We start from the raw sequence: 26,119 nt of genomic DNA on the forward strand, positions 1-26,119 counted from the left end.
AACATGTTGTGGTAAGTTTAAGATACTTTTTGATGTTTTAACTGCGCATGAGCAACATTAACCCTGTTACAAAGTCATAAGTGACATGAATATTTTGTAGTACATCTTGTAGTAGTAAATTTAAAGGCCTACTGAAACCCACTACTACCGACCACGCAGTCTGATAGTTTATATATCAATGATGAAATCTTAACATTGAAACACATGCTAAAATGGCCGGGTTAACTTATAAAGTTCAATTTTAAAATTCCTGCAACACTTCCGGTTGAAAAACTCCTTTGAAAATGATTTATGCGCGTGACGTCACAAAATGCACGGAAGTGTTTGGGCCCTATTGGACACAATACACAAAGCTCTGTTTTCTTCGACAAAATTCCACAGTATTCTGGACATCTGTGTTGGTGAATCTTTTGCAATTTGTTTAATGAACAATGGAGGCTGCAAAGAAGAACGTTGTAGGTGGGATCGATCGGTGTCTTAGCGGCTAAGTACAATACTTACAGCAACACAACAAGGACTACTTACCCTGATAGAAGACGCCTAGCCGATGCTTGCCGCCAAACCCACGGATGAAGTCCTTCGTCGCGCCGTTGATCGCTGGAACGCAGGTGAGCACGGCTGTTGATGGGAAGATGAGGGCTGGCTGGCGTAGGGGGAGCGCTAATGTTTTTATCATAGTTCTGTGAGGTCCGGTTGCTAAGTTGCTAAATTAGCCTTAGCGTCGTTAGCAACAGCATTGTTAAGCCTTACCAGGCTGAGAATTTTTTAACCGTGTAGTTACATGTACATGGTTTAATAGTATTGTTGCTCTTCTGTCTATCCTTTCAGTCAGGGGTTTATTTATTTTGTTTCTATCTTCATTTGAGAACGATGCTATCACGTTAGCTCAGTAGCTAAGTGTGTCACCGATGTATTGTCTTGGAGATAAAAGTCACTTTAAATGTCCATTTCGCGTGCTCGACTCTCATTTTCAAGAGGATATAGTATCCGAGGTGGTTTAAAATACAAATCCGTGATACACAATAGAAAAAGGAGAGAGTACATAGTTCGGTGAGGTCCGGTTGCTAAATTAGCCTTAGCGTCGTTAGCAACAGCATAGTTTAGCCTTACCAGGCTGAGAATTTTTAACCGTGTAGTTACATGTACATGGTTTAATATTATTGTTGATTTTCTGTCCATCCTTCCAGTCAGGGGTTTATTTATTTTGTTTATATCTTCATTTGAGAACGATGCTATCACGTTAGCTCAGTAGCTAAGTGTGTCACCGATGTATTGTCTTGGAGATAAAAGTCACTTTAAATGTCCATTTCGCGTGCTCGACTCTCATTTTCAAGAGGATATAGTATCCGAGGTGGTTTAAAATACAAATCCGTGATTCACAATAGAAAAAGGAGAGAGTGTGGAATCCAATGAGCCAGCTTGTACCTAAGTTACGGTCAGAGCGAAAAAAGATACGTCCATCACTGCCTCTCAAGTCCTTCACTGTAACGTTCCTCATCTACGAATCTTTCATCCTCGCTCAAATTAATGGGGTAATCGTCACTTTCTCGGTCCGAATCTCTCTCGCTCCATTGTAAACAAAGGAAAATTGTGAGGAATACTAGCTCCTGTGACGTCACGCTACTTCCGGTACAGGCAAGGCTTTTTTTATCAGCGAGCAAAAGTTGCGAACTTTATCGTCGATTTTCTCTACTAAATCCTTTCATCAAAAATATGGCAATATCGCGAAATGATCAAGTATGACACATAGAATGGATCTGCTATTCCCGTTTAAATTAAAAAAAATCATTTCAGTAGGCCTTTAAATTAATGAATAATGCTTAATAATGTCAGGAGAAGAGAACAATCTCAATCAGAGGTGTCAAAACATTTTCCATTTTGATATTTTTCATTTTTAAAACCAATACAATATTTATTGTAACCATTAGAGGCAGGGTCCCCTCACTTTTGGTGAATGTTAAAGGTCCCGGGGACCCAGAAGGGTCTCAGTCATTAAGTTAAAAACAAGTAATATATTAATAAAACTTTTTTTTTTTTTTTTTTTACTTTCAACGCTAAATATCTATAGAGTTTTCATTTTTTTAATGTAAAGATGTATGCCCTTTATGTCCATGAAAAGCCTGTTTTTCAGGCCAAAAACACAAAATATGCAATATTTTCCACCCAAAAAAATTCTAAATGAAATATTTGATGTGAAGAATTGGAATAGGTCAATAATTCATACCAACATTGAATGTAATGTAAAAATAACAGTGGAATCGATTTTTAAATAACAGTAATTTGGTGTAAAATCACATTTAAAATTATATTTACTATTAGTAAATATTTGTATTTTTTGAGCAATGACCGTTTTAAAGAAAAAAAACAGCCTTTAGGGCAGTTTTAAAATTTGCAAACATTTTTAATTAAAATACACCTGTTTGCTCTTTTTTTAAACTTGTGTTTTTTTTTTGTCTTTGTTTTTCTAAATGTGTTGCAGGCCTGTTGGCGGGGAACTCTCAAAGGCCTCGGCTCTGTCCCGCCTCCGCATGTTCGTTATTAAAGCAGAGGGAAATGAAGGTTATCAGACATGTATTTCAATGCTCAATCAGTTACATTTATTTGTATGAACAATGGAAATATACTTACAGAGGCACTCTGGACTGTTGGCAACACGATCACCAAGCTTGTTGGATTACGTGAAGACAAGAGTCCCGTTACTCAAAATCATTCGCTTTTTAAGCTCTTACGAGGGTGGGCCATACATGTGGACTCCCATGTTCGTTCCTCTCACGCTTTGATATGCTCTCTGATAGAATAGAACAGGACTTGTTGTTGACACTTCTGCAAAATCCAGCACGTCATGAGGTTCAGTGATGCGCAATACAGTCCACTCTGATCTAAATAAGCACCATCATACAAAAGGTGTTCTAAGGATCTAATGTTGAGCATGAATATCAATAAACACTCTAAGCTAATCTTTATGTGTAAATAGTTAAATGAGCTCCTTAAAAGGCACAAGCTAGTATAGTGAATCAAAAATCGTGCAAATTGTAACATCAAAAATGGTCCAAATCACAACAGGCTTTTAAGAAAAGTAGTTGCGGGCCACAAATGGTCCCTTGGCCACACTTTGGACACCCTTGATCTGGACGCACAATGACACAAGAACACTTCCTGTTATGGCACAGTTGTATTTCCTGTTTTGAATAATTGACACGTTTGTCGTCACTTTTGTGTACACTAACCACGTTAAACCCAGATTCCGATCTAACAAAGGTGTTAACTCATTCTCCTTCTAAGCCACAACAATATGGAATGCACTCCCAACAGGTGTAAAAGAAAGGGCATCTCTATCCTCCTTCAAAACCGCACTGAAAGAACACCTCCAGGCAACTTCAACCCTAAACTAACACCCTCCCTTCCTCATCATACCTCTTCGGATTGTAAATAATCAAATGTAAATAATCAAATGTAGACACTTTTTCTTATAATTTCTGGTCTCTCTCTCTGTGTCCACTACTTGCTGTACATATCCTACCAAGTCAGTACTACACTGTTCCAATGTAAATTTCTCTGATGATGCAATTGTTGATGACTGAAGTGTTGATACCAACCAAACCTAACCCCCCTCCATATCCCACACCCCGGATTGTAAATAATCTAAATAATTCAATGTATATACTCTGATGATTATCTTGTGTGATGACTGTGTTATGAAAATAGTATATATCTGTATCATGAATCAATGAATCGGTGGACCCCGACTTAAAGGCCTACTGAAAGCCACTACCACGCAGTCTGATAGTTTATATATCAATGATGAAATTTTAACATTGCAACACATGCCAATACGGCCGGTTTAACTTATAAAGTGACATTTAAAACTTCCCGGGAAATATCTGGCTGAAACATCGCGGTATGATGACGTATGCGCGTGACGAAGTCCGAGTAACGGAAGTTATGGTACCCCGTAGAATCCTATACAAAAAGCTCTGTTTTCATTTCATAATTCCACAGTATTCTGGACATCTTTTGCAATTTTTTAATGAACAATGAAGGCTGCAAAGAAGACAGTTGTAGGTGGGATCGGTGTATTAGCAGCGGACTACAGCAACACAACCAGGAGGACTTTGTTGGAGCGATAGCCGCGCTAGCCGCCGACCTCACCTTGACTTCCTACGTCTCCGGGCCACCAAACGCATCGGGTGAAGTCCTTTGTCCTTCTGCCGATCGCTGGAACGCAGGTGAGCACGGGTGTTGATGAGCAAATGAGGGCTGGCTGGCGTAGGTGGAGAGCTAATGTTTTTAGCATAGCTCTGTGCAGTCCGGTTGCTAAGTTAGCTTCAATGGCGTCGTTAGCACAGCATTGTTAACCTTCGCCAGCCTGGAAAGCATTAACCGTGTATTTACATGTCCACGGTTTAATAGTATTGTTGATTTTCTATCTATCCTTCCAGTCAGGGGTTTATTTCTTTTGTTTCTATATGCAGTTAAAGCAAGATGCTATCACGTTAGCTCGTAGCTAAAGCATTTCGCCTATGTATTGTCGTGGAGATAAAAGGCACTGAATGTCCATTTCGCGTTCTTGACTCTCATTTTCAAGAGGATATAGTATCCGAGGTGGTTTAAAATACAAATCTGTTATCTACAATAGAAAAAGGAGAGTGTGGAATCCAATGAGCCAGCTTGTACCTAAGTTACGGTCAGAGCGAAAAAAGATACGTCCATCGCTGCCTCTCAAGTCATTCACTGTAACGTTCCTCATCTACGAATCTTTCATCCTCGCTCAAATTAATGGGGCAATCATCACTTTCTCGGTCCGAATCTCTCTCGCTCCATTGTAAACAACGGGGAATTGTGAGGAATCCTTGCTCCTGTGACGTCACGCTACTTCCGGTACAGGCAAGGCTTTTTTTTATCAGCCAGCAAAAGTTGCAAACTTTATCGTCGATTTTCTCTACTAAATCCTTTCAGCAAAAATATGGCAATATCGCGAAATGATCAAGTATGACACGTAGAATGGATCAGCTATTCCCGTTTAAATTTCAAAAAAATAATTTCAGTAGGCCTTTAAACAAGTTGAAAAACTTATTCGGGTGTTACCGTTTAGTGGTCAATTGTACGGAATATGTACTTCACTGTGCAATCTACTAATAAAAGTTTCAATAAATAAAAAAAACAACCCCGGAACAAATAAATGTGTTTGTTTTTTGTTTTACTTTTTATTTGAACCTCGTCTGCTTAATGCACAGGGCATCAGAAACAATTAAGTGTGTGTGTTTATTGTCCTCAAGCTGCAATGATTCACAAAAGTACAATGAATTCCTGTCATTCATGTCTTGCAAAACTTTCTAATAAAAAAGGCAGTGAGCGAGGAGAGGAAATTGTGCCAAATATGATCCGACAACTCGACCAAATATGATCCGTGAAACACTAATAAGAACTGAAATGCAGCAGTTGTATCCACTTTTTTTTGTTTGTGTTTGGAGGAAAGCAGCACATTTGTCGATGACACGGCAAAAAGAAGGTAGAAATAACCGACCTTCTCGTCCACATAACAAGTGTGGTGACGGAATAACAGTAATATTCACGGCCTGCCACCATTCTCTGCTCAACAGGTGTCCGCCATTGTTTACGCACCGGCTACATAACAATGGCTGCTGTTATTATTTCTTACCTTTTTTTTTTAACAGTTTTGTCGCTACTTACCCGCAGTAGTGCGCTTTAATTTTCACCAACTCCGACTGCGGGTCCATTACGGATCCGTTTGACGCCAACATGTGCATTGTACAGTTCTGACAACCTCCCTAAGAAGTCCAATTTAAGCCCCCTTCGGTACCGAAATATTAGTCCGGTACTTTCCGAACATTAAAAACCGTTTGAACATTAAAATCTGTTCAAACGACACATCGGGAAGTAAACTCGGAGACCGACTTGGAACTTTCCTGCCTCGAGATAACATTGGGAGTTTCGCAGGCGTCAAGTTTTTCTCCTCAGACTAAATGAATTCCGCTTTTGACTTTCAAAATAAGACAATTACTTTAGAAGGGCCGTTGCAACTGCTTTTAGTTTGAGAATTTGTTTACCTGTTCAGTCGCTAGACCATCTGTGAAAAACAACTTGACAATTTCTCACTGTTCACTATGGTAACCGCAGACAAAATTCACCTGCCCCGTTTTTTCTACTCCAAACAAAGCCTACAGGTAACTCCGGGGTGCCGAATGTATACAAATTTAGCCACACTTCACCACATTGGAGTTTAATCAAATGGTGACTCATAATCTTATTTTTAAATATAAATGGAAACTACATATCTGGGGCATTCTACCGAATTAAAGCAAAGTGCTGTCCCTTAACCAAAGGGTTTAAAAAAACACTTGTGTATCTAAACATGCATTTTAACTTACTTTAAATTATTGATTTGTTTAAACACAGGGCATTAATTGAGATAGTGACAGGATAAAGAAATAAGAGTACTTTCTATTGAGATGTAGCTGTCCCCAATCGTGACCCCTAAATTTCAATTTATGAAAATACCACTGAAAATATTTTTTAGATTTTTTTTTTCAATTGTATAATTTAAAATATATTTATGCTTACGTTTAAACAGATGTTGAAAGACATAGATTTATTGTAGGTTTATTTTTTTATTAAAAAAATGCTCACAAAATCATGTCCCTAGTATGTATGTCACCACCAAAACGCAAGAGTTTTAGAGGCGTGGGTGATTCTAAATTAAAATTTTGGACCAGGAAGTGACGTTACATTTCTGACCCCTCATGGCTACAAAGTAAATTACTTAATCCTATTGTTTTTAAATAAATGTGGTCCAAAGTCTGAAAATCAGTGTGTATCTTTAAAAACTGCCACTACCGAACACATATTCTCTTCAATTATGTTAACTCTTTCATATGTTTGCTAGCCGTGTGCTTGCTAGCATTATCAAGTTATGGTCAAAATTAGCTGGAGTTGTCACACTGGAAAAATGAAATGGAAATTGGTTTAATCCCACCATTTTGAAGTAATGTGTTCACAAAGTCGGGCAGCATGGTGGTACAAGGGTTACTGCATGTGCCTCACAATGAGAAGGTCCTGGGTTCGATTCCCTGTGTGCAGATGGCATGGTCTCCCCGTAACTGCGTTGGTTCTCTACGGATACTCCGGCTTCCTCCCACCTCCAAAGACATGCACCTGGGGATAGGCTGATTGGCAACACTAAATAGTCCCTAGTGTTGTCTATTTTTTTGGGGCCTGCCCGAATCCATCTGGGATAGGCTCCAGCACCCCCACGACCCCTGAGAGGGACAAGCGGTAGAAAATGGATTGTGTTCACCAAGTCTTACACGGCTTGTGTATGGATTTGTTTGTTTATATATGCATGTAATTATTATTGTTATATACATGTGTGTGTGTGTATGTATACATGTACTATATGTGTACAGTATGTATGTATATGTGTGTGCACATGTATATGTATATATATGTGAATATATATGTGTGTGTATATATGTATACATATACAGTTGTGCTCATAAGTTTACATACTCTGGGAGAATTTATGATTTCTTGGCCATTCTTCAGAGAATATGAATGATAACACAAAAACCTTTCTTCCACTCATGCTTAATGGTTGTGTGAAGCTATTTATTGGCAAACAACTGTGTTTACTCTTTTTAAATCAAAATGACAAAAGAAAGTACCCAAATGACCCTGATCAAAAGTTTACATACCCCAGTGATTTTGATCTGATAACATGCACAAAAGTTGACACAAACAGGTTTGAATGGCTAATCAAGGTTCCAATCCTCACCTATGACCTGTTTGTTTGTAATTAATGTGTGTGTATAAAAGGTCAGTGAGTTTCTGGGCTTCTGACAGACCATTGCATCTTTCATCCAGTGCTGCACAGATGTTTCTGGATTCTGAGTCATGGGGAAGGCAAAAGATTTGTCAAAGGATCTGCGAGAAAAGGTAATTGAATTGCATAAAACAGGAAAAGGGTATAAAAAGATATCCAAGGAATTGAGAATGCCAATCAGCAGTGTTCAAATGCTGATTAAGAAGTGGAAAATGAGGGATTCAGGTAGACCAGCAAATATTTCAGCCACAACTGCCAGGAAAATTGTTCGAGATGCAAATAAAAATCCACAAATAACTTCAGCTGAAATACAGGACTCTCTGAAACATTGTGGTGTGGCTGTTTCAAAATGCACAATAAGGAGGCACTTGAAGAAAAATGGGCTGCATGGTCGAGTCGCCAGAAGAAAGCCATTTCTGCGCAAATGTCACAAATTGTCCCGCTTACATTACGCCAAACAGCACAGAGACAAGCCTCAAAACTTCTGGAACAAAGTAATTTGGAGTGATGAGATCAAAATGTAACTTTTTGGCCACTCGACCATGCAGCCCAGATTGCCAGATGGAAAAGTGTGATTCATCAGTCCATTACACCACTGCATCCGACGCTTTGCATTGGACTTGGTGATGTATGACTTAGATGCAGCTCCTCGGCCACGGAAACCCATTCCATGAAGCTCTCTGCGTAGTATACGTGGGCTAATTGGAAGGTCATATGAAGTTTGGAGCTCTGTAGCACCTGACTGTGCAGAAAGTCTTTACACTATGCACTTCAGCATCAGCTGACCCCTCTCTGTCAGTTTACGTGGCCTACCACTTGGTGGCTGACTTGCTGCTGTTCCCAAACTCTTCACTTTTCTTATATCAAAGTTGACTTTGGAATATTAAGGAGCAGGGACATTTCACGACTGGATTTGTTGCACAGGTGGCATCCTATGCAGAGGTGGGTAGAGTAGCCAGAAATTGTACTCAAGTAAGAGTACTGTTACTTTAGAGATTTATTACTCAAGTAAAAGTAAGGAGTAGTCACCCAAATATTTACTTGAGTAAAAGTAAAAAGCATGTTGTGAAAAATCTACTCAAGTACTGAGTAACTGATGAGTAACCTGTACGTTTAATGATGACGGCAACAAATAATGCACAAAACATAAAAATAGCAATGAGCAAATTCAGAGCCAGGAATATCTTTTAAGCAACTAAAACAATAATATATATTAAAAAATAATACATTAAAATAAAAAAAAATTAAGGCAAATTGAGCCACAATAACTTAACAGCACCATAGGCTCAGTAGGCATTGATTGATTGATTGATTGATTGATTGATTGATTGATTGAAACTTGTATTATTACATTGCACAGTACAGTACATATTCCGTACAATTCGCCACTAAATGGTAACACCCCAATAAGTTTTTCAGCGTTAATCAATTCATGGTAAACACACTGTGCACTTCTGATTGGTGTTTCTATGTATGCGTGTGTGTGTGTGTGTGTGTGTGTGTGTGTGTGTGTGTGTGTGTGTGTGTGTGTGTGTGTGTGTGTCTGTGAGTCTGCAGTGCGTTAACAAATGTCCCCACACGATGTACATGTTCATAGCAGGGAAGCAAACATCTTCCTACGGTGACAGCCAAAATATCTACTAACGTTACTTACCGCAAAGTGCTTCCTCAAATTTGATGTTAAGTTCATGTAAGCCAGGGGTGCCCACTTTTTTTTTTTACATACATACATACATACATACATACATACATACATACATACATACATACATACATACATACATACATACATATATATATATATATATATATATATATATATATATATATATATATATATATATATATATATATATATATATATATATATATATATATTAAAAAAATATATATATATATATATATATATATATATATATAAATATATATAAATATATATATATATATATATATATATATATATATATATATATATATATATATATATATATATATATATATATATATATATATATATATATATATATATATATACATTTATATATATATATATACATTTATATATACAGTATATAATATACAGTATATAATTTTTGTTTATTTATTTTGCCGTTTTTGTTCACATGTTAAAGGTGTTTTAATGAATAGACATGCATGTTTAACATATAGATTCCTTTCTTTCATGAAGACAAGAATATAAGTTGGTGTAGTACCTGATTCTGATGACTTGCATTGATTGGAATCAGACAGCAGTGCTGATAACGTCCACCTTTTCAAATGGAGGAGAAAAAAAGTTCCTCCTTTCTGTCTAATACCACATGGTTGGTTTTTGGCATCTTATTTGTCCAGCTTCCATATTCGTTTTTATACACTTTACAAGAAATACATTGGCGGCAAACTCCGTAGCTTGCTAGCTTGTTTGCGCTGGCTTTCGGAGACTCTTATTTTGTTAGCGCAGGCGCAATGGAGCGGCACTTTTATTGTGAAGACGGTAACTGTGCGGTCAGTCTTTAGGCTTTTGACGGGATGTACGGTTGAAATAAAAAAGTGTCTTTTTTCCTTCACACTTTCTTGTTCTTTCTTCTTCTTTTTTTATTTTATTTCGAACATGAACACACTTACAGCATAATACGTCACACAATTTCATATCATTTCACTTTACGTCATGTCCGAAAAGGAGTAGGAAGAAGCAAATCTTATTTAATCCTACCCCTTTCCCCAATTCAGAGCGTTTACAAATACATACGTACATTTACTGACATCTTTTTGTAGCACAATGACATAAGTGAATGATTATTACAGCAGTTTTGTAAAAAATTATTAAGTCAGTCATGAAAAACATACTGAGATGAAGAATATCCCATTTTCAATAAAGGTTGACGGTAAGGGTGTACTTTTGATTGATTGATTGAAACTTTTATTAGTAGATTGCACAGTACAGTACATATTCCGTACAATTGACCACTAAATGGTAACACCCGAATAAGTTTTTCAACTTGTTTAAGTCGGGGTCCACGTGTGACGGTCATGTGACCGCCTGGCTCTGTTTGATTGGTGAAACAGAGTCCAACGTTACCAGTGACTGCATCTGATTGGTGAAATGGAGTCAAACGTCACCAGTGACTGCATCTGATTGGTGAAACGCAGGCATGCGATAGATCCTACTTTGAAGGTCTGTCTGACAAACCAAAACAAACAAAGCGTGCATTAACAGATCGATAAAAATCAGTAGCGAGTAGCAAGCTGAATGTAGTTAAATGGAGCGGAGTAAAAGTAGCATTTCTTCTTTATAAATATACTCAAGTAAAATTAAAAGTAAAAGTATGTTGCATTAAAAATACTCTTAGAAGTACAATTTATCGCACAAGTTACTCAAGTAGATGTAACGGAGTAAATGTAGCGCATTACTACCCACCTTTGATCCTATGACAGTTCCACGCTGGAAATTACTGAGAGCCACCCATTCTTTCACAAATGCTTGTAGAAACGGTCTCCATGCTTAAGTGCTTGATTTTATACACCAAGTGATTAGGACACCTGATTCTCATCATTTGGATGGGTGGCCAAATACTTTTGGCAATATAGTGTACATACAACTAGCCTAAATAGCATAAAACAGTGGGCTTTCTAATAATTAGGAAGGTTTGTGTCATGTTTGCTCCTACACAAACCATATTAAAACAAAAAATATATTTAATACATAAACATTTATTTTTCCATTTTCATATATTTTTGAAAAAGCTACAGGGAGTCACTAGGGCAGCCACGGGTTGCTGACTCCCGAGCTGGGCGAGCACACTTCTACAGAGCTGAAAATATCTCGTGGCATACCCCAGGGATCAATTCCGGGGCCAAAATGGTTCAATCTTTGTACAAATGACATTGGTAAAGTTACAAAAGACTTAAAGTTAGTATTATTTGCAGACGACACAACTGTGTTTAGTTCAGGAGAGAACTCACAGAAGATAATACAAATAATAACAGAAGAAATTAACAAATTAAAAAGATGGTTTGACAAAAACAGACTATCTTTCAATCTCAGTAAAACTAAAATAATGATATTCGGTAACAGTAGAAGAGAAAGTCAAACACAAATACAAAAAGACAGAGTTGACATTGACAGAGTTAAAAAAAAAAAACATTTTTGGGTGTAATAATAGATGATAAAATGAACTGGAAATCTCATAAATATACAACATAAGGTGGCAAGAAGTATGTCTATAATGAGTGACACAAAACATATTCTCTACTGCTCGCTAGTGTTACCATATCTGAGTTATTGGGCACAAAGATGAGGAAACAACTACAAAAGTACACTTTATTCACAAACGGTGTTACAAAAAAAATCAGTGAGAATAATACATAATGTTGGATATAGAGAACACACAAACCCTTTATCACAAACATTGAAATGTAATGATTTGGTGCATTTGCAAACAGCTACAATTATGTATAAAGCAAACTATAACCGGCTACCCAAGAATGTACAACAATTCTTCTCAACAAGAGGAGAAATATAACCTTAGAGGAAAATGTGATTTAAAACATTTGTATGTGCACTACCGTTCAAAAGTTTGGGGTCACATGGAAATGTCCTTATTTTTGCAGGAAAAGCACTGTACTTTTCAATGAAGATAACTTTAAACTAGTCTTAACTTTAAATAAATACACTCTATACATTGCTAATGTGGTAAATGACTATTCTAACTGCAAATGTCTGGTTTTTGGTGCAATATCTACATAGGTGTATAGAGGCCCATTTCCAGCAACTATCACTCCAGTGTTCTAATGGTACAATGTGTTTGCTCATTGGCTCAGAAGGCTAATTGATGATTAGAAAACCCTTGTGCAATCATGTTCACACATCTGAAAACAGTTTAGCTTGTTACAGAAGTTACAAAACTGACCTTCCTTTGAGCAGATTGAGTTTCTGGAGCTGTACATTTGTGGGGTCAATTAAACGCTCAAAATGGCCAGAAAAAGAGAACTTTCATCTGAAACTCGACAGTCTATTCTTGTTCTTAGAAATGAAGGCTATTCCACAAAATTGTTTGGGTGACCCCAAACTTTTGAACGGTAGTGTACGTACAACACTGACAACCTTTCGCATATCAGTATGTGGAATTAAATTGTGGGATGGATTAAGAAAATAAATCAAACAAAGCACTAATACGATTCAGTTTAACAGACTGTTCAAACTACAAATGTTCACAAAGTACAAAAAAGAAGAATTATGATGACCATCTTGAACCTTTTTTTTTGTTTTAATGAGATAATGATTATGTATGTATTTATTTTGTTTTACTTACTATGGTATATTATATATTTATTCACTGTTCTGTTACAAACAAAGAACAAGGAAATGGGATAATGTAATCAGGCATGTGATTTGATCTTAACGAAAAAGACTGAAAAAGAGCCAAAGGTCTGATTTTCAGCAATTGAACATGCAAAAATTAGCAAAAAACCCCAAAAACACACCATTAAAAGATGTTTAAAGAATTGAATAATGATCAACAGAGTTGACATAAATTTATACCACATTCATCCAAATGAATCACTATGTTTCAGTCACTATGTTATTTAACTTGTGTTCACATCCACAGGAACCACATGTGTCATGTCTGTGTTCATGTTTTTGTTTGGCCATGTGCTGTTTTGTTTTTTGGACACTTCCTTAGTTCCTGGTTTTGTTTTGTTTCCATGGTTACTCATTAGTTTCACCTGTTCCACGTTTGGACTCACACACACCTGTCTCACGTTTTCACATTGTCATGTCACGCACCTGTTCACAGTTAGTCACGCACCTGTTTTCACTTATCATGTCACTATATAGGCTTTTCTGTTTCTGTTGTTCGTCCTGGCTTAGCTGTTTGCTTCATCTGGGTTCCTGCCCATGTAGGGATAGAAGGGAATGAGGGAGTGGATATTCTGGCCAAACAATCACTCAGATCACACACTGTAGATATGGACATACCGTTATGTAGGGAAGAAGGTAAATCAATAATCAAGAAACATGTGGGTAAAGTGTGGCAAGAATATTGGGACATCCAAGACACGGGAAGACACCTTTACAACATACAGAAACACGTTGGGTTGGGAAGGAGGAGGGGCAGGAGCCGGAGGGAAGAAGCAGTGATCACACGACTTAGGATAGGGCACACAGGACTGAATAGTTCACTACACAGGATAGGAAAACACCCTGATGGCAGATGTGACCAATGTGGGCAGGATGAAAGTGTCCAGCATGTGTTGTTAGAATGTAGAGGGTATGAGGAAGAAAGGAGGACGCTAACAGCAGCGGCAGAGGAATCCAGGATGATATTAAGTGTTGGGAACCTGCTAGGAGCAGAGGCAGAAGCTATGCTCAAGCATCTTATGGCATATCTGATAGACACAGGCCTAATGGAGAGGATTTAAGTTCCCTATTTAGTTGTTTTGTTTCTTTATTTCTTTATTTTATTTTTTATTTTCTTTATTTTTCTTATTATTTATTTTGTTAATTATTATTTGTATTTATTTTGAATCCCAATTTACAGTCCCACACTCCAGTCCAGTAGGTGGCGGTAATGCACCTTTGTTGGTTTGCCAACCGCCAATAAACTCCATAGAAGAAGAAGAAGAAGTTGTTCGTCCTGGCGACATCACACATTCATGCCATGTTCACAGTTTCTTGTCACGTAAGTTTTTGTTTAATGTTCATAGTTCTCCGCCATTGTGCGCGCCTTTTGTTTTGTCATAGCCAAGTTTGTTACCTCCTCTGTGAGCGCCTTTTGTTTGTACCTTTTGTTTGAGTTTATAGTAATAATTAAACTATGTCTTTACCTGCACGCCACGTCCGTTCCAATTCTTTTGCACCACGGGAGAGCAAACCACGCCAAAGACCAAGTCTTGACAGATGTCGCCAGCACGAGAGCTCTCCCGCAAAAAAATTGGACAATTTTGACGAGGCAACGTGGGAGGTCCTCCGCGCGTTGGAGGAAGAGACGCTGCGTTATTCCTCCGGTAAGCGCAGAGACCTGATGTGGGGGCCAGATGGAAATCTGGTGCCATTGAGCTCCAGTTGGTCCGAGGATGGCGCTGCGTCACCGCAGTCCTGGAAGCGCCGCTCCAGACCAAAGACATCAGGGAAGGCGAGCGGACAGCTTGCGGCGCTGCCGCAGGCTCCTCCCACTCCGGGCGGAAGCAGGTTGCTGCCAGCTCCACAGCTCCAAAATGACATCACAGACCAGGATTTTTTTTTTCTGAACTCTTTTTCTTTTGATCATCCGCCTCCAGCCAAAGACTCTAAAAACATAAGACATTACCAGGACATGTTTTTAGAAATCAGATCCTGTCAATCCAAGCCACCCAAATTCCATGCCCCGCCCCCCAGGACTCAAGCCACGCCCAAGTCACACTTTTTTTTTTCACCCACAAGATCCCAGGTACAAGAAGAAAGACATTTTGGACAATTTAGAGGGGAGGATTCTGCCCTCCTCCTGAACCCCCTCCGCCCACCCCAAAAGACGGTTCCAGACCGCGGGGAGCGCGTCTGGGATCCGCTCCTTGAGGGGGGGGCTAGGGCTGGGAATTGTTCAGGTGGGGTGGCTCAGCATCGTCACGCCAAGCCACAGCCTCCAGCACGACCACCACCACCTGTCTTTCGACCTGCCAAGCCACAGCCACCAGCACGACCCCCACCACCAGTCTTTCGTCACGCCAAGACACAGCCTCCAGCACGACCCCCACCACCTGTCTTTCGACCTGCCAAGCCACAGCCACCAGCACGGCCGCCACCACCAGTTTTTCGACCATGCCAAGATCCACCTGCTCCACGCCCAGCTCCACGCCAAACGCCACCAGTACCTGCTCCACGCCAAGCGCCACCAGTACCTGCTCCACGCCAAGCGCCACCAGTACCTGCTCCACGCCAAGCGCCACCAGTACCTGCTCCACGCCAAGCGCCACCAGTACCTGCTCCACGCCAAGCGCCACCAGTACCTGCTCCACGCCAAGCGCCGCCAGTACCTGCTCCACGCCAAGCTCCACGCCAAGCGCCACCAGTACCTGCTCCACGCCAAGCGCCACCAGTACCTGCTCCACGCCAAGCGCCGCCAGTACCTGCTCCACGCCAAGCGCCGCCAGTACCTGCTCCACGCCAAGCGCCGCCAGTACCTGCTCCACGCCCAGTCGCAGCTTCACGACGCCAAGTGCCGCCAGTCGCAGCTTCACGACGCCAAGTGCCGCCAGTCGCAGCTTCACGACGCCAAGTGCCGCCAGTCGCAGCTTCACGACGCCAAGTGCCGCCAGTCGCAGCTTCACGACGCCAAGTGCCGCCAGTCGCAGCTTCACGACGCCAAGTGCCGCCAGTCGCAGCTTCACGCCGCCAAGTGCCGCCCGTCGCAGCCCCACGCCGCCAAGTGCCGCCCGTCGCAGCCCCACGCCGCCAAGTGCCGCCCGTGGCTGCCCCACGCCGCCAAGTGCCGCCCGTGGCTGCCCCACGCCAAGACCAAAGCCAAGACCAAGACCCGCCAAGTGACCAAGACCAAGAACCGCCAAGTGACCAAGAACCGCCAAGTGACCAAGAACCGCCAAGTGACCAAGAACCGCCAAGTGACCAAGACCAAGACCCGCCAAGTGACCAAGACCCGCCAAGTGTCCAAGACCAAGTCCAAGACCAAGACCCAGACCCTCGCCAAGTCCAAGACCAAGACCAACCACGCCAAGTCCAAGACCAAGACCAACCACGCCAAGTCCAAGTCCAAGACCAACCACGCCAAGTCCAAGACCAAGACCCACGCTGCCAAGACCATGACCCACGCTGCCAAGACCACCCACGCCAAGACAAAGACCCCCCACGCCAAGCTTCGCCGCCTGACGCACCACGCCAAGCTTCGCCGCCTGCCACGACAACGCGCCCACCTCCTCGTCGGCCAAGGATGTGGCCATTCCATGGGCGTCCGCCACGCCAGGTGCGCCGACCTCCTCGTCTGCCACGAATGTGGCCATTCCCAGGTCGCCCACCTCGTCAGGTTCAGCGGCGGTCTACCCGCCGTCGCCACCTGACTCTGCCCCGGTGGATTCGGGGACACCTGGTCTGGCGACCCACCGCCATGTCCCCCTCCCCCCCTCCCATGACTCTTGATCCTGTTTTTTGTTTTTGGCCATCTGGGATCTGTCCGTAAGGGGGGGGTTCTGTCATGTCTGTGTTCATGTTTTTGTTTGGCCATGTGCTGTTTTGTTTTTTGGACACTTCCTTAGTTCCTGGTTTCACTTCCTGGTTTTGTTTTGTTTCCATGGTTACTCATTAGTTTCACCTGTTCCACCTTTGGACTCACACACACCTGTCTCACGTTTTCACATTGTCATGTCACGCACCTGTTCACAGTTAGTCACGCACCTGTTTTCACTTATCATGTCACTATATAGGCTTTTCTGTTTCTGTTGTTCGTCCTGGCGACATCACCCATTCATGCCATGTTCACAGTTTCTTGTCACGTAAGTTTTTGTTTAATGTTCATAGTTCTCCGCCATTGTGCGCGCCTTTTGTTTTGTCATAGCCAAGTTTGTTACCTCCTCTGTGCGCCTTTTGTTTGTACCTTTTGTTTGAGTTTATAGTAATAATTAAACTATGTCTTTACCTGCACGCCACGTCCGTTCCAATTCTTTTGCACCACGGGAGAGCAAACCACGCCAAAGACCGAGTTATGACAACATGGCCTTTATACAGTATTTACAACCTTACTAGTGTTCACTTCATAGCCACATTCAGTATATATATATATATATATATATATATATATATATATATATATATATATATATATATATATATATATATAAAACACCGGCCCCCAGATATATTTTTACAGACCAATGTGGCCCCTGAGTCAAAATAATTGCCCAGGTCTGGGCTATACTGTAAAAGAAGTCATCACATATCTGCCACAATCATGTGTGTTCTTAAATGTGGCCGTACATGGTAAACAACTCAAATGAATGTATCCAGACACATTACTTCGCTTCATTCACACATTACGTTCAAAATGATTCAGCTATTCAATGTCAAAATATAAACAGTAAAAATAATGAAGAAAATATCAGCTACTGTCTTGTTGTAAAACTCCAATGAAAATGAAATGTAACATTTAGACAAGCTATACCAGGGGTGGGCAAACTACGGCCTGTGGGGCACATCCGTCCTTTTGGTCTTTTTAATCCGGCCCATTGGTGTTGTTAGGCCTGTTTTAGGGGGGCTCAAGCCCCCCTAAAATATTCTTAAGCCCCCCTAAATAATTTGGGGACAATTTTTTTATTTTATTTTTTACAAATACATGCCGACATATTCATTATAAAGTGACCCGAATATGAGTTTAATAAATAATCATATAACCTGTCATTATTCACTCAGTTTCCCCTCACTTCATAGCGTAAGGTAGAGAGCCCCTTTAGTGTGTCGGTATCCAATCCATTCCACTTGTTCATATAGAAAATGCCCACATCACTCAAAATCCAGTCCGCATTTTCTTTGCGACCTTGCTTGCAGCACAATTGTATATATATATATATATATATATATATATATATATATATATATATATGAAATACTTAATATGTATATATATATATATATACATAAGTATTTCATATATATATATATATATATATATATATATATATATATATATATATATATATATATATATATATATATATATATATATATATATATATATATATATATATATATATATATATATATATATATATATATAAGAAAAACCCGGACACCATCTTTGTAGTAATTTTTCTCCTGCGTGGACTTCCGTCTTGCTTTACAATGAGTGAAGCTGCACGAAACCTTGTGTCTGCAATTGTAAATAATTTGGTTTTTAAGTTTTGTGTTTTTAGTAGAATCTATATAAAGTAATATACATTAGCCTATTGTTAAAATAATAAAAAAGACATAATTAAATATATTTGTTTTATTGTATTGTTACATTAATAGCTGTTGTATTATTATAGGATGGCTATAGTTGATTTTTTCCCCAAGCTGGAGCGAAAGAGGATGCAACCTTTCATCCAAGTCTGGTATGCTGTATCAGGACAGATCCATTGAGAGTTTGAGCAGAAATGTGTCATATAGGAATTAACTATACACCATAAAATATTAACAAAATGCTATGTCACATGAATGGTCACTAAAATAATTACTTTGTGGAATGAAAGTGATACCTCTAACACACAATCTTTGTGCCTCACAACTCAGCTAGTGTTCAATTCGATGAAACAACAAAACATTTGAGCTAGTAATGATGTTATTGGAACACGAACAAAGTTAGCAGTTAAATTAAAGGATGAGTGAGCATCCCCGTAAACAAACTACAGACTTTATGAACAAGTTGTGACAACGTTCCCGACACATCGCCTGCTGCATGCTAACTCTCAGGCCATGTCAGCCACACTAAATCATCGTTTAAGGTTCCCCTCCTCGGACAAATTTTTACACGGGTAAGTCAGCCATGTAATTCTTGAATCTCCGGCAATTAGTTTTGTATGGACTCATTGATCGTTTACAAAGTGAGCTCGGAGAGGAAGTGACGCCAGAAAGACCCCGCCCACATAGGAAGTGACGCCAGAAAGACCGCGCTCCACACAGGAAGAGACATCAGAAAGAACGCGCCACAGTCAGCTTCATAACAAAGATGCAGGCGGATCATCCAGACATGCCCGTGTTTCCCCTTCTTCTACATGTACAGGCCTTAAGAGAAGGCAACGGGCGATTGCAGCTATTTGGGATACAACACTTCTCTGACGGCAAGAGAACTTTCAAATGTCCGGGTCAGCTGTGATTCTATTTACGGAAAAACTTGTGGAGTTTGCATGTTCTCCTCGTGACTGCATGGGTTCCCTCCGGGTACTCCGGCTTCCTCCCACCTCCAAAAACATGTACCTGGGGATAGGTTAATTGGTAACACTAAATTGGCCCTAGTGTGTGAATGTGGTGTACCCCGCCTTTCGCCCGAATGCAGCTGAGATAGGCTCCAGCACCCCCCCACGACCCCGAAAGGGACAGGCGGTAGAAAATGGATGGATGGATGAAAAACTTGGTCCCTTCCTCCCGTACAGGCAGTGTGGCTACAAATATTGCTTTAAGGATGTGGACTTTGAAATGGCCAGGCAGCGTGCATGATGCCCGCATCTTCGCTAACTCCGCCATTAGCGCGCAGCTGAAAGATGGAACCATCCCCTCGTGTCCTAAACAACTGCTGGAAGATGAAGATCCGGTCCCTTTTTTTATTTTGGGTGACCCAGTTTATCCCCTGACGCCATATCTCACGAAAGAATACCCCAACGACGGAGTCAACCCACAACAACAATACTTTGGGTATTCTCTGTCTAGATTAATGGTTTTAATTGTTGTAAAATGTTCTTTATCACATAGTCTACTTTCTCATGTCGATTAAAGATTTGATTAATTTATGATGTCTCAGGTGTGATTAACTACAATAGGGCACCACAGCACACTGGATTCTAGTTCATTGAAATACCACAACACTGGATATTGTTCAAAGGAGATACATTATAATTTAAAAACTTGCACACAAAACACAGCAAACAAATGTAAAATGCACAGCAAACAATTTACAATATAGCTCTTTTAAATAACTTCATAGTGAAGTAAAGTTATCTATCGGGGAGATTGGAGCAGATGGGCTCAGTTGGATTTTTTTTTTTTCCCCGCGCATGCGTACTAGGTCGCGTTGCGCCGGCGGACGGAGGGGGGCGGGAGTCTTAAACGGGGGCATTGTTGTGTGTGAACACGGATAAGGTTAGGTGGGATTTACCCTGGATAACCTTAGTGTAAACGGGGCCTAAGTCCCAGCAGCTGACAGAAGGACGCCAGCTCTACGTTCAAAATGAAACTGCAACATCAAATATCTTTCTCCTCCAACAGCATTGCGCTCTTAATCGCAGACTCATTGAGACTCAACAGAAGTAGAAGCAATTGAAACGAAGCGATCGGCTTCGTTGGCCCGGAGGGAACATTGTCAAAGCCATGTTTCCCGAGTTGAACGGTCCTAGTGAGCATGCGCAGATGCTGCGCGCTTCAGTGTTCAGGAAGTAAGCAGTTGCCTGAAATCCATTAATAAATGGAGTTTTGTTGGAAATTAAAAATTTTAACGGTATTACTAACCGTCTGGAATTTTACCGCGGTTTATCATAATACTGTTTATCGTTACATCCCTAGTCCATTAACAAGTAAAAAGTCAAGGGCGGTCGCGGCATGTTCCCACACAGCAGAAGACTGCTATACGGATCCGCCTTCATGTCGCCCAACCCGCGTTACTGTCACATTCGTTTTGGCTCCGCCTAGAGGATACAGCTCCGCCTCTGAAAATTGTACGGTCAGACAGCTGATCCTGAGCGGACTCGTGTCTGATTCGCATACGCGGACGCAACAAACCAAACCGGCGCGCGCCGCCTAGAGTTAGCCGACCAATGTCTGCACCCGCAGACGTGGACGCGCCTACTAGCGTGTACGCGCATGAGCCAAGATCTCTGGACTTTCTCTGCTGGAACACGAACGTAAGTATGGATTTATTGATTTATTGCTACATTCGCAGTAAAGATCAGCCTTTGTGTTTCTATCATCATTTATGTATGATTGTAATGACGTTGTTTGATATTAGGACTAGCAGTAAAACTTTATATTCTGTAAAAAAAGGCTATTTTATTTCCAGCACCGCCTCCCAGAATGCTTTGCATGGGGACGTGCGTCTGACGTCACCTATACAGAAAATTCAAAATGGCTGCACGCGGTAGGTGAGGCCCGAGCGAAGAAAAGTGGAAAAGCGTGTTATTCGTCAAAAAACCCACACAACGACGGTCATTTTTTCGCCGTGCTATTGTAAAATTGTCTTTTATCTGTGTTTTGTGTTCCGGGGGACCCCGACTCCAGAATGTGAAAGTTTCCCGCGTGAAGCCGGTGAGTAAAAAGTTCAATACAGTTAACTTAGGCCATCTTTTGTTAGACGCTGTGAATGTGTGTAGGTTACATGCTACGATATTCCACATATTTCCAACTGCTTGAAACGAAAGCGTATTACTTTATTGTCAGTGTTGTTTAGGCCCAGGTCACTAACGTTACTGCGTTAAGTCAACAACGTAACGTTAACGGAGTGGAAACAGCCGTTCTTTGCTATTAATATGAGTCTGTATTATTTCTTTCTTTGTTCTTTAGTGGAGCTCGAGATCCTGTTTACTGTGGACTAGCTGTGTGTGACGCCATGTTGTTTTTGTTTACATTAAAAAAAAAAGGTATGTCTATGTGTTTTTTGGCATAGTTAATTGTAGAAAAATATATAAAATGAGGTGATGTGAGTGGGAAAAATTGCTGCACATATTAAGGATCCTTTTTCTTGATCTATATTTTTGTTATTTGCTGATGTATATATTTTATATGCTGTTTTTTATTTAATTAATTTATTAGAGACTATTTTATGCTTTATTTACCTTTTTTTATTATTATTATTTTATTTACTATTATTATTATTATTTCCACATGTAAGCATAAATAATTGATCATATTAGTACATTGTTTGATTGCTTTGCTTAATGCATTCCATAATTTAATTCCACATACTGATATACTGAAGGTCTTAAGTGTTGTACGTGCGTACAAATGTTTTAAATTACATTTCTCTCTAAGATTATTTTCCTCCTCTTTTTTTGAGAAGAATTGTTGTATAGTCTTGGGTAGCAGGTTATAGTTAGCTTTGTTTATCATTTTAGCTGTTTGCAAATTCACTATGTCGTGAAATTTCAGTATCTTTGATTCAATAAATAAAGGATTTGTGTGTTCTCTATATCCAACATTATATATTATTCTAACTGATCTTTTTTGTAACACCGTTAATGAATGAACGTTAATGAATGAAGTGTACTTTTGTAATTATTTCCCCATATTTCTACACAATAACTCAGATATGTAACACTAGTGAACAGTAGAGAATATGAAGTGATTTTTTGTCTAGAACATGTTTTGCTTTATTCATTATTGACGTGTTTCTTGCTACTTTATGTTGTATATTTTTTACTTGAGATTTCCAGTTCAATTTATCATCAATCATTATACCTAGAAATTTGGTTTCATTTACTGTTTCAATTTCTATTCCGTCTATTTGTATTTGTGTTTGACTTTCTTTTCTACTGTTACCAAATAGCATTATTTTAGTTTTACTGAGATTCAAAGATAGTCTGTTTTTGTCAAACCATCTTTTTAATTTGTTAATTTCTTCTGTTATTATTTGTATTATCTTCTGTGTGTTCTCTCCTGAACAAAACGCTGTTGTATCATCCGCAAATAATACTAACTTTAAATATTTTGTAACTTTACAAATGTCATTTATCTAGACATTGAATAATTTAGGTCCTATATTGATCCCTGAGGTACACCACAGGATATATTTAGCGTTGTAGACGAAACCACCACATTAATATTAAAGATATGGTTAACATTCTTAGTGCTAAAGATATTCCCCTCTCCTTGTATCCCTTCTCCCAGCTCCACCGTCTCGCCGAGTGCCAGCAAGAGTCATGAGTACTTGTCAACTCGACTCCTCAACTGGAGATAACTTTCTAGGTAAAGACTGATCTCCAAAATAATATCTCAGCATCCAGTAACCATGGTTAACAGATCACAACCATTTAATACCAATTTATCTCCCTTAGCACCTCACCATGGGGAAGGACGCATTCATATGCCTTCACCAGCACCTGCATTAAACATGCAGAGAGTTACACAAGGTAGGGACTGATCTCTGAAATATTAGTGTATAGATAGGCCCCTTGGGTATTACCAGTCATGGTTAACTGATGGCTCTCTCACAATGCCCACCTCACTAGGAACGGCAGTCCCTCCTCGACTCCCTCCACCCCCTCACCAGCAGCCCTCAACATGTGGCAGACAGAGGAGCCTGGATCCAGCCTGGCCTACAGGCCAACATGGCGAGGGGAAAGAATGGCCGACAACATTTCCTGCTCTGGTGAGCAATAACTGACAAATACCGGATGGTCATTCTGTGCCACAAATTTTGGAAAAAATTCAAATTCACAAGCAATAACATATTTTCTTCAAACTTTGTCAATAACTTTTGTCATTAACTAAGGTCAATAGCTAATGTCAGGATTATGAGTAATGAGGATAAACACTGAAACATGTTAATTTTATACTGCTGTTTGTCAACAGCGCCTGAGGTAATCCACATCCTTAGCCTGCTGGAAACTATTATTGCGAAGGTAAACTTCTTAAGCCTTGAATAGGTCAATAATTCATAATGACATTGATTTTGATTCATTATTATTTTTTAAAGAAAGTAACAGCCTACATGGCAGCTTTGTGTGATTAGAGTAAACATTGCTACATTTTCTTGTTACATTTCACCTGTTTGCTCTTTAAATACCACTTTTAATGTTTTTTATGTATTTCGATCATATTTTAAAAAAATGTGCCCTGGGGCCGTTAAAAATGACCTGCAGGCCGCAAATGGCCCCCGGGCCGCACTTTGGACACCCCTGGCCTACACGAATACAAACATAGAATGATAGTACAAATATAATAAGAAAACAATGTCAACCTCCCAAAGTTGGGTTATGGATATTTATTTATGCCCCCCACCCCCAACCCCCAGCCGCCGTCATCCAACAGAGCCAAACAAGTACTCTGATCAAGGAACCAAATAACGATATTGTTTAAACATTTTGGATGTCTTGCACACCTATACCCTGATCACAAATTCATAGTTTACGCACCTTATTTTAACCACCTCCAGTAACTTTAAGTCATGCTTTTTTTTTCAAATGTAATCTCCTTAATACCTATCACATATTTTGTATTGTGTAAGCATACTTGGCTTTGGATGCTTCCTACCATAAACATAAACGTATCTGTCTTGTAATCTTGTTTGATTACAGGTGCTGTGAGTAAAAATGTGTTGACAAGGTCAGCCACGGACGCTGAGGTCACCAAACACGCCATCAGGTGGTTCAACTTGGCGGGGGATCGGGCAACGAGGAGACGAGTCCCGCTTCCACCTCCTCAGGAGGAATAGAGATGTATATGTATAAATAAACAACCTTTTATTGGACTTCTTCTCATTCACCAGTTATTCATTTTCTGATATGTTAGCTGTGCATGGAGCAGCGTTTCCTTGAAGTTGTAGCCTAATAGATTAAATATGTTTATTTACTTTTTAAATATATATTATATATATTTACTTTATAGAGTGAATTGACCATTTTCTGTTTCTGCCTATTGACAATATTGCTTGTTTAAAAATACAAGGCAATGCATATGTAAGCATATATTGCTGTAGTAGGGCTTAGTGAATTTTTTAGTTTCCTATTTTATCCTACAGCAAGAACAGAAGGGATTTTGAAAATAAGATAAAGGGGTCCAAAACGGCCAGATGAGCCAGGGTTTTTATGAGTCCGTTGCTGGTCCGCGACGGGAGGTTAGGCTTTGATCTTGGGTGCGAAGCGGATGCAGCGCGCCGTCACGGTGCACCCGCCGCAGAAATAAGGCTTTGATCATGGGTGCGGAGCGCATTCAGCGCGCCGCCACGGCGGATCCGCTACCTGCCGCCGTGGCGGATACGTTCCTGAGTGTAAATGGACGCCGATGCTGGTCCGTTTCGCGGTTCCATTCCGGAAAGCGCGATACCTGCGCGGGGGATCCGCCGCGGAGTGTTTTTGCTGTGTGGGTTGTTGTCGTGGATGCTGGTCAATTTTTTAGGGCATTACGGCAAGTGACAAGGGCGGTTGCTGTGGTTTGCCCTGTGTGTGTATGTATGTATGTATGTATATATATATATATATATATATATATATATATATATATATATATATGTATATATATATCGTCGGCATCCTTCCGTCTCGGGAGATGATGGGGTAGTACACAGTGTGGCGCATATTTGTAACAGTGTTAAAGTTGTTTATACGGTCACCCTCAGTGTGACCTGTATGGCTGTTGAATAAGTATGCGTTGCATTCACTTGTGTGTGTGAAAAGCCGTAGATATTATGTGACTGGGCCGGCACGCAAAGGCAGTGCCTTTAAGGTTAATTGGCGCTCTGTACTTCTCTCTACATCCGTGTACACAGCGGCGTTTTAAAAAGTCATGGATGTTACTTTTTGAAACCGATCATTTTGAAACCGATACCGATAATTTCCGATATTACATTTTAAAGCATTTATCGGCCTATAATATAGGCATCTCTATATATACATATA

The 26,119-nt window shown here is 40.2% G+C and overlaps 2 protein-coding genes across 8 annotated transcripts in view; both read right to left on the reverse strand.

The window, feature by feature from the left end:
* The window catches only part of prkcz (protein kinase C, zeta), a 197,280-nt gene extending 191,128 nt beyond the window's left edge, over positions 1-6,152 (reverse strand). For 2 of the 3 annotated variants that reach the window (XM_062054177.1, XM_062054178.1), the window contains exon 1: positions 5,692-5,966. In XM_062054177.1, the coding sequence (XP_061910161.1) occupies positions 5,692-5,768 (77 nt within the window). In that variant the 5' untranslated portion in view covers positions 5,769-5,966. Of the gene's footprint in view, positions 1-5,691; positions 5,967-6,068 lie in introns of those variants that run through there. The other variant, XM_062054179.1, reaches the window with a different exon arrangement.
* A 1,736-nt stretch (positions 6,153-7,888) lies between these two features.
* Positions 7,889-26,119, reverse strand: part of LOC133654135 (tumor necrosis factor receptor superfamily member 14-like) — an 82,855-nt gene continuing 64,624 nt past the window's right edge. For 2 of the 5 annotated variants that reach the window (XM_062054186.1, XM_062054187.1), the window contains one exon: positions 10,148-11,018. In XM_062054186.1, the coding sequence (XP_061910170.1) occupies positions 10,947-11,018 (72 nt within the window). In that variant the 3' untranslated portion in view covers positions 10,148-10,946. Of the gene's footprint in view, positions 7,905-10,053; positions 10,110-10,147; positions 13,731-18,611; positions 18,919-26,119 lie in introns of those variants that run through there. The other 3 variants (XM_062054189.1, XM_062054192.1, XM_062054190.1) reach the window with 3 other exon arrangements.

This window comes from Entelurus aequoreus, linkage group LG07 (genome assembly GCF_033978785.1).
Source record: "Entelurus aequoreus isolate RoL-2023_Sb linkage group LG07, RoL_Eaeq_v1.1, whole genome shotgun sequence".
Lineage (NCBI taxonomy): Eukaryota > Metazoa > Chordata > Actinopteri > Syngnathiformes > Syngnathidae > Entelurus > Entelurus aequoreus.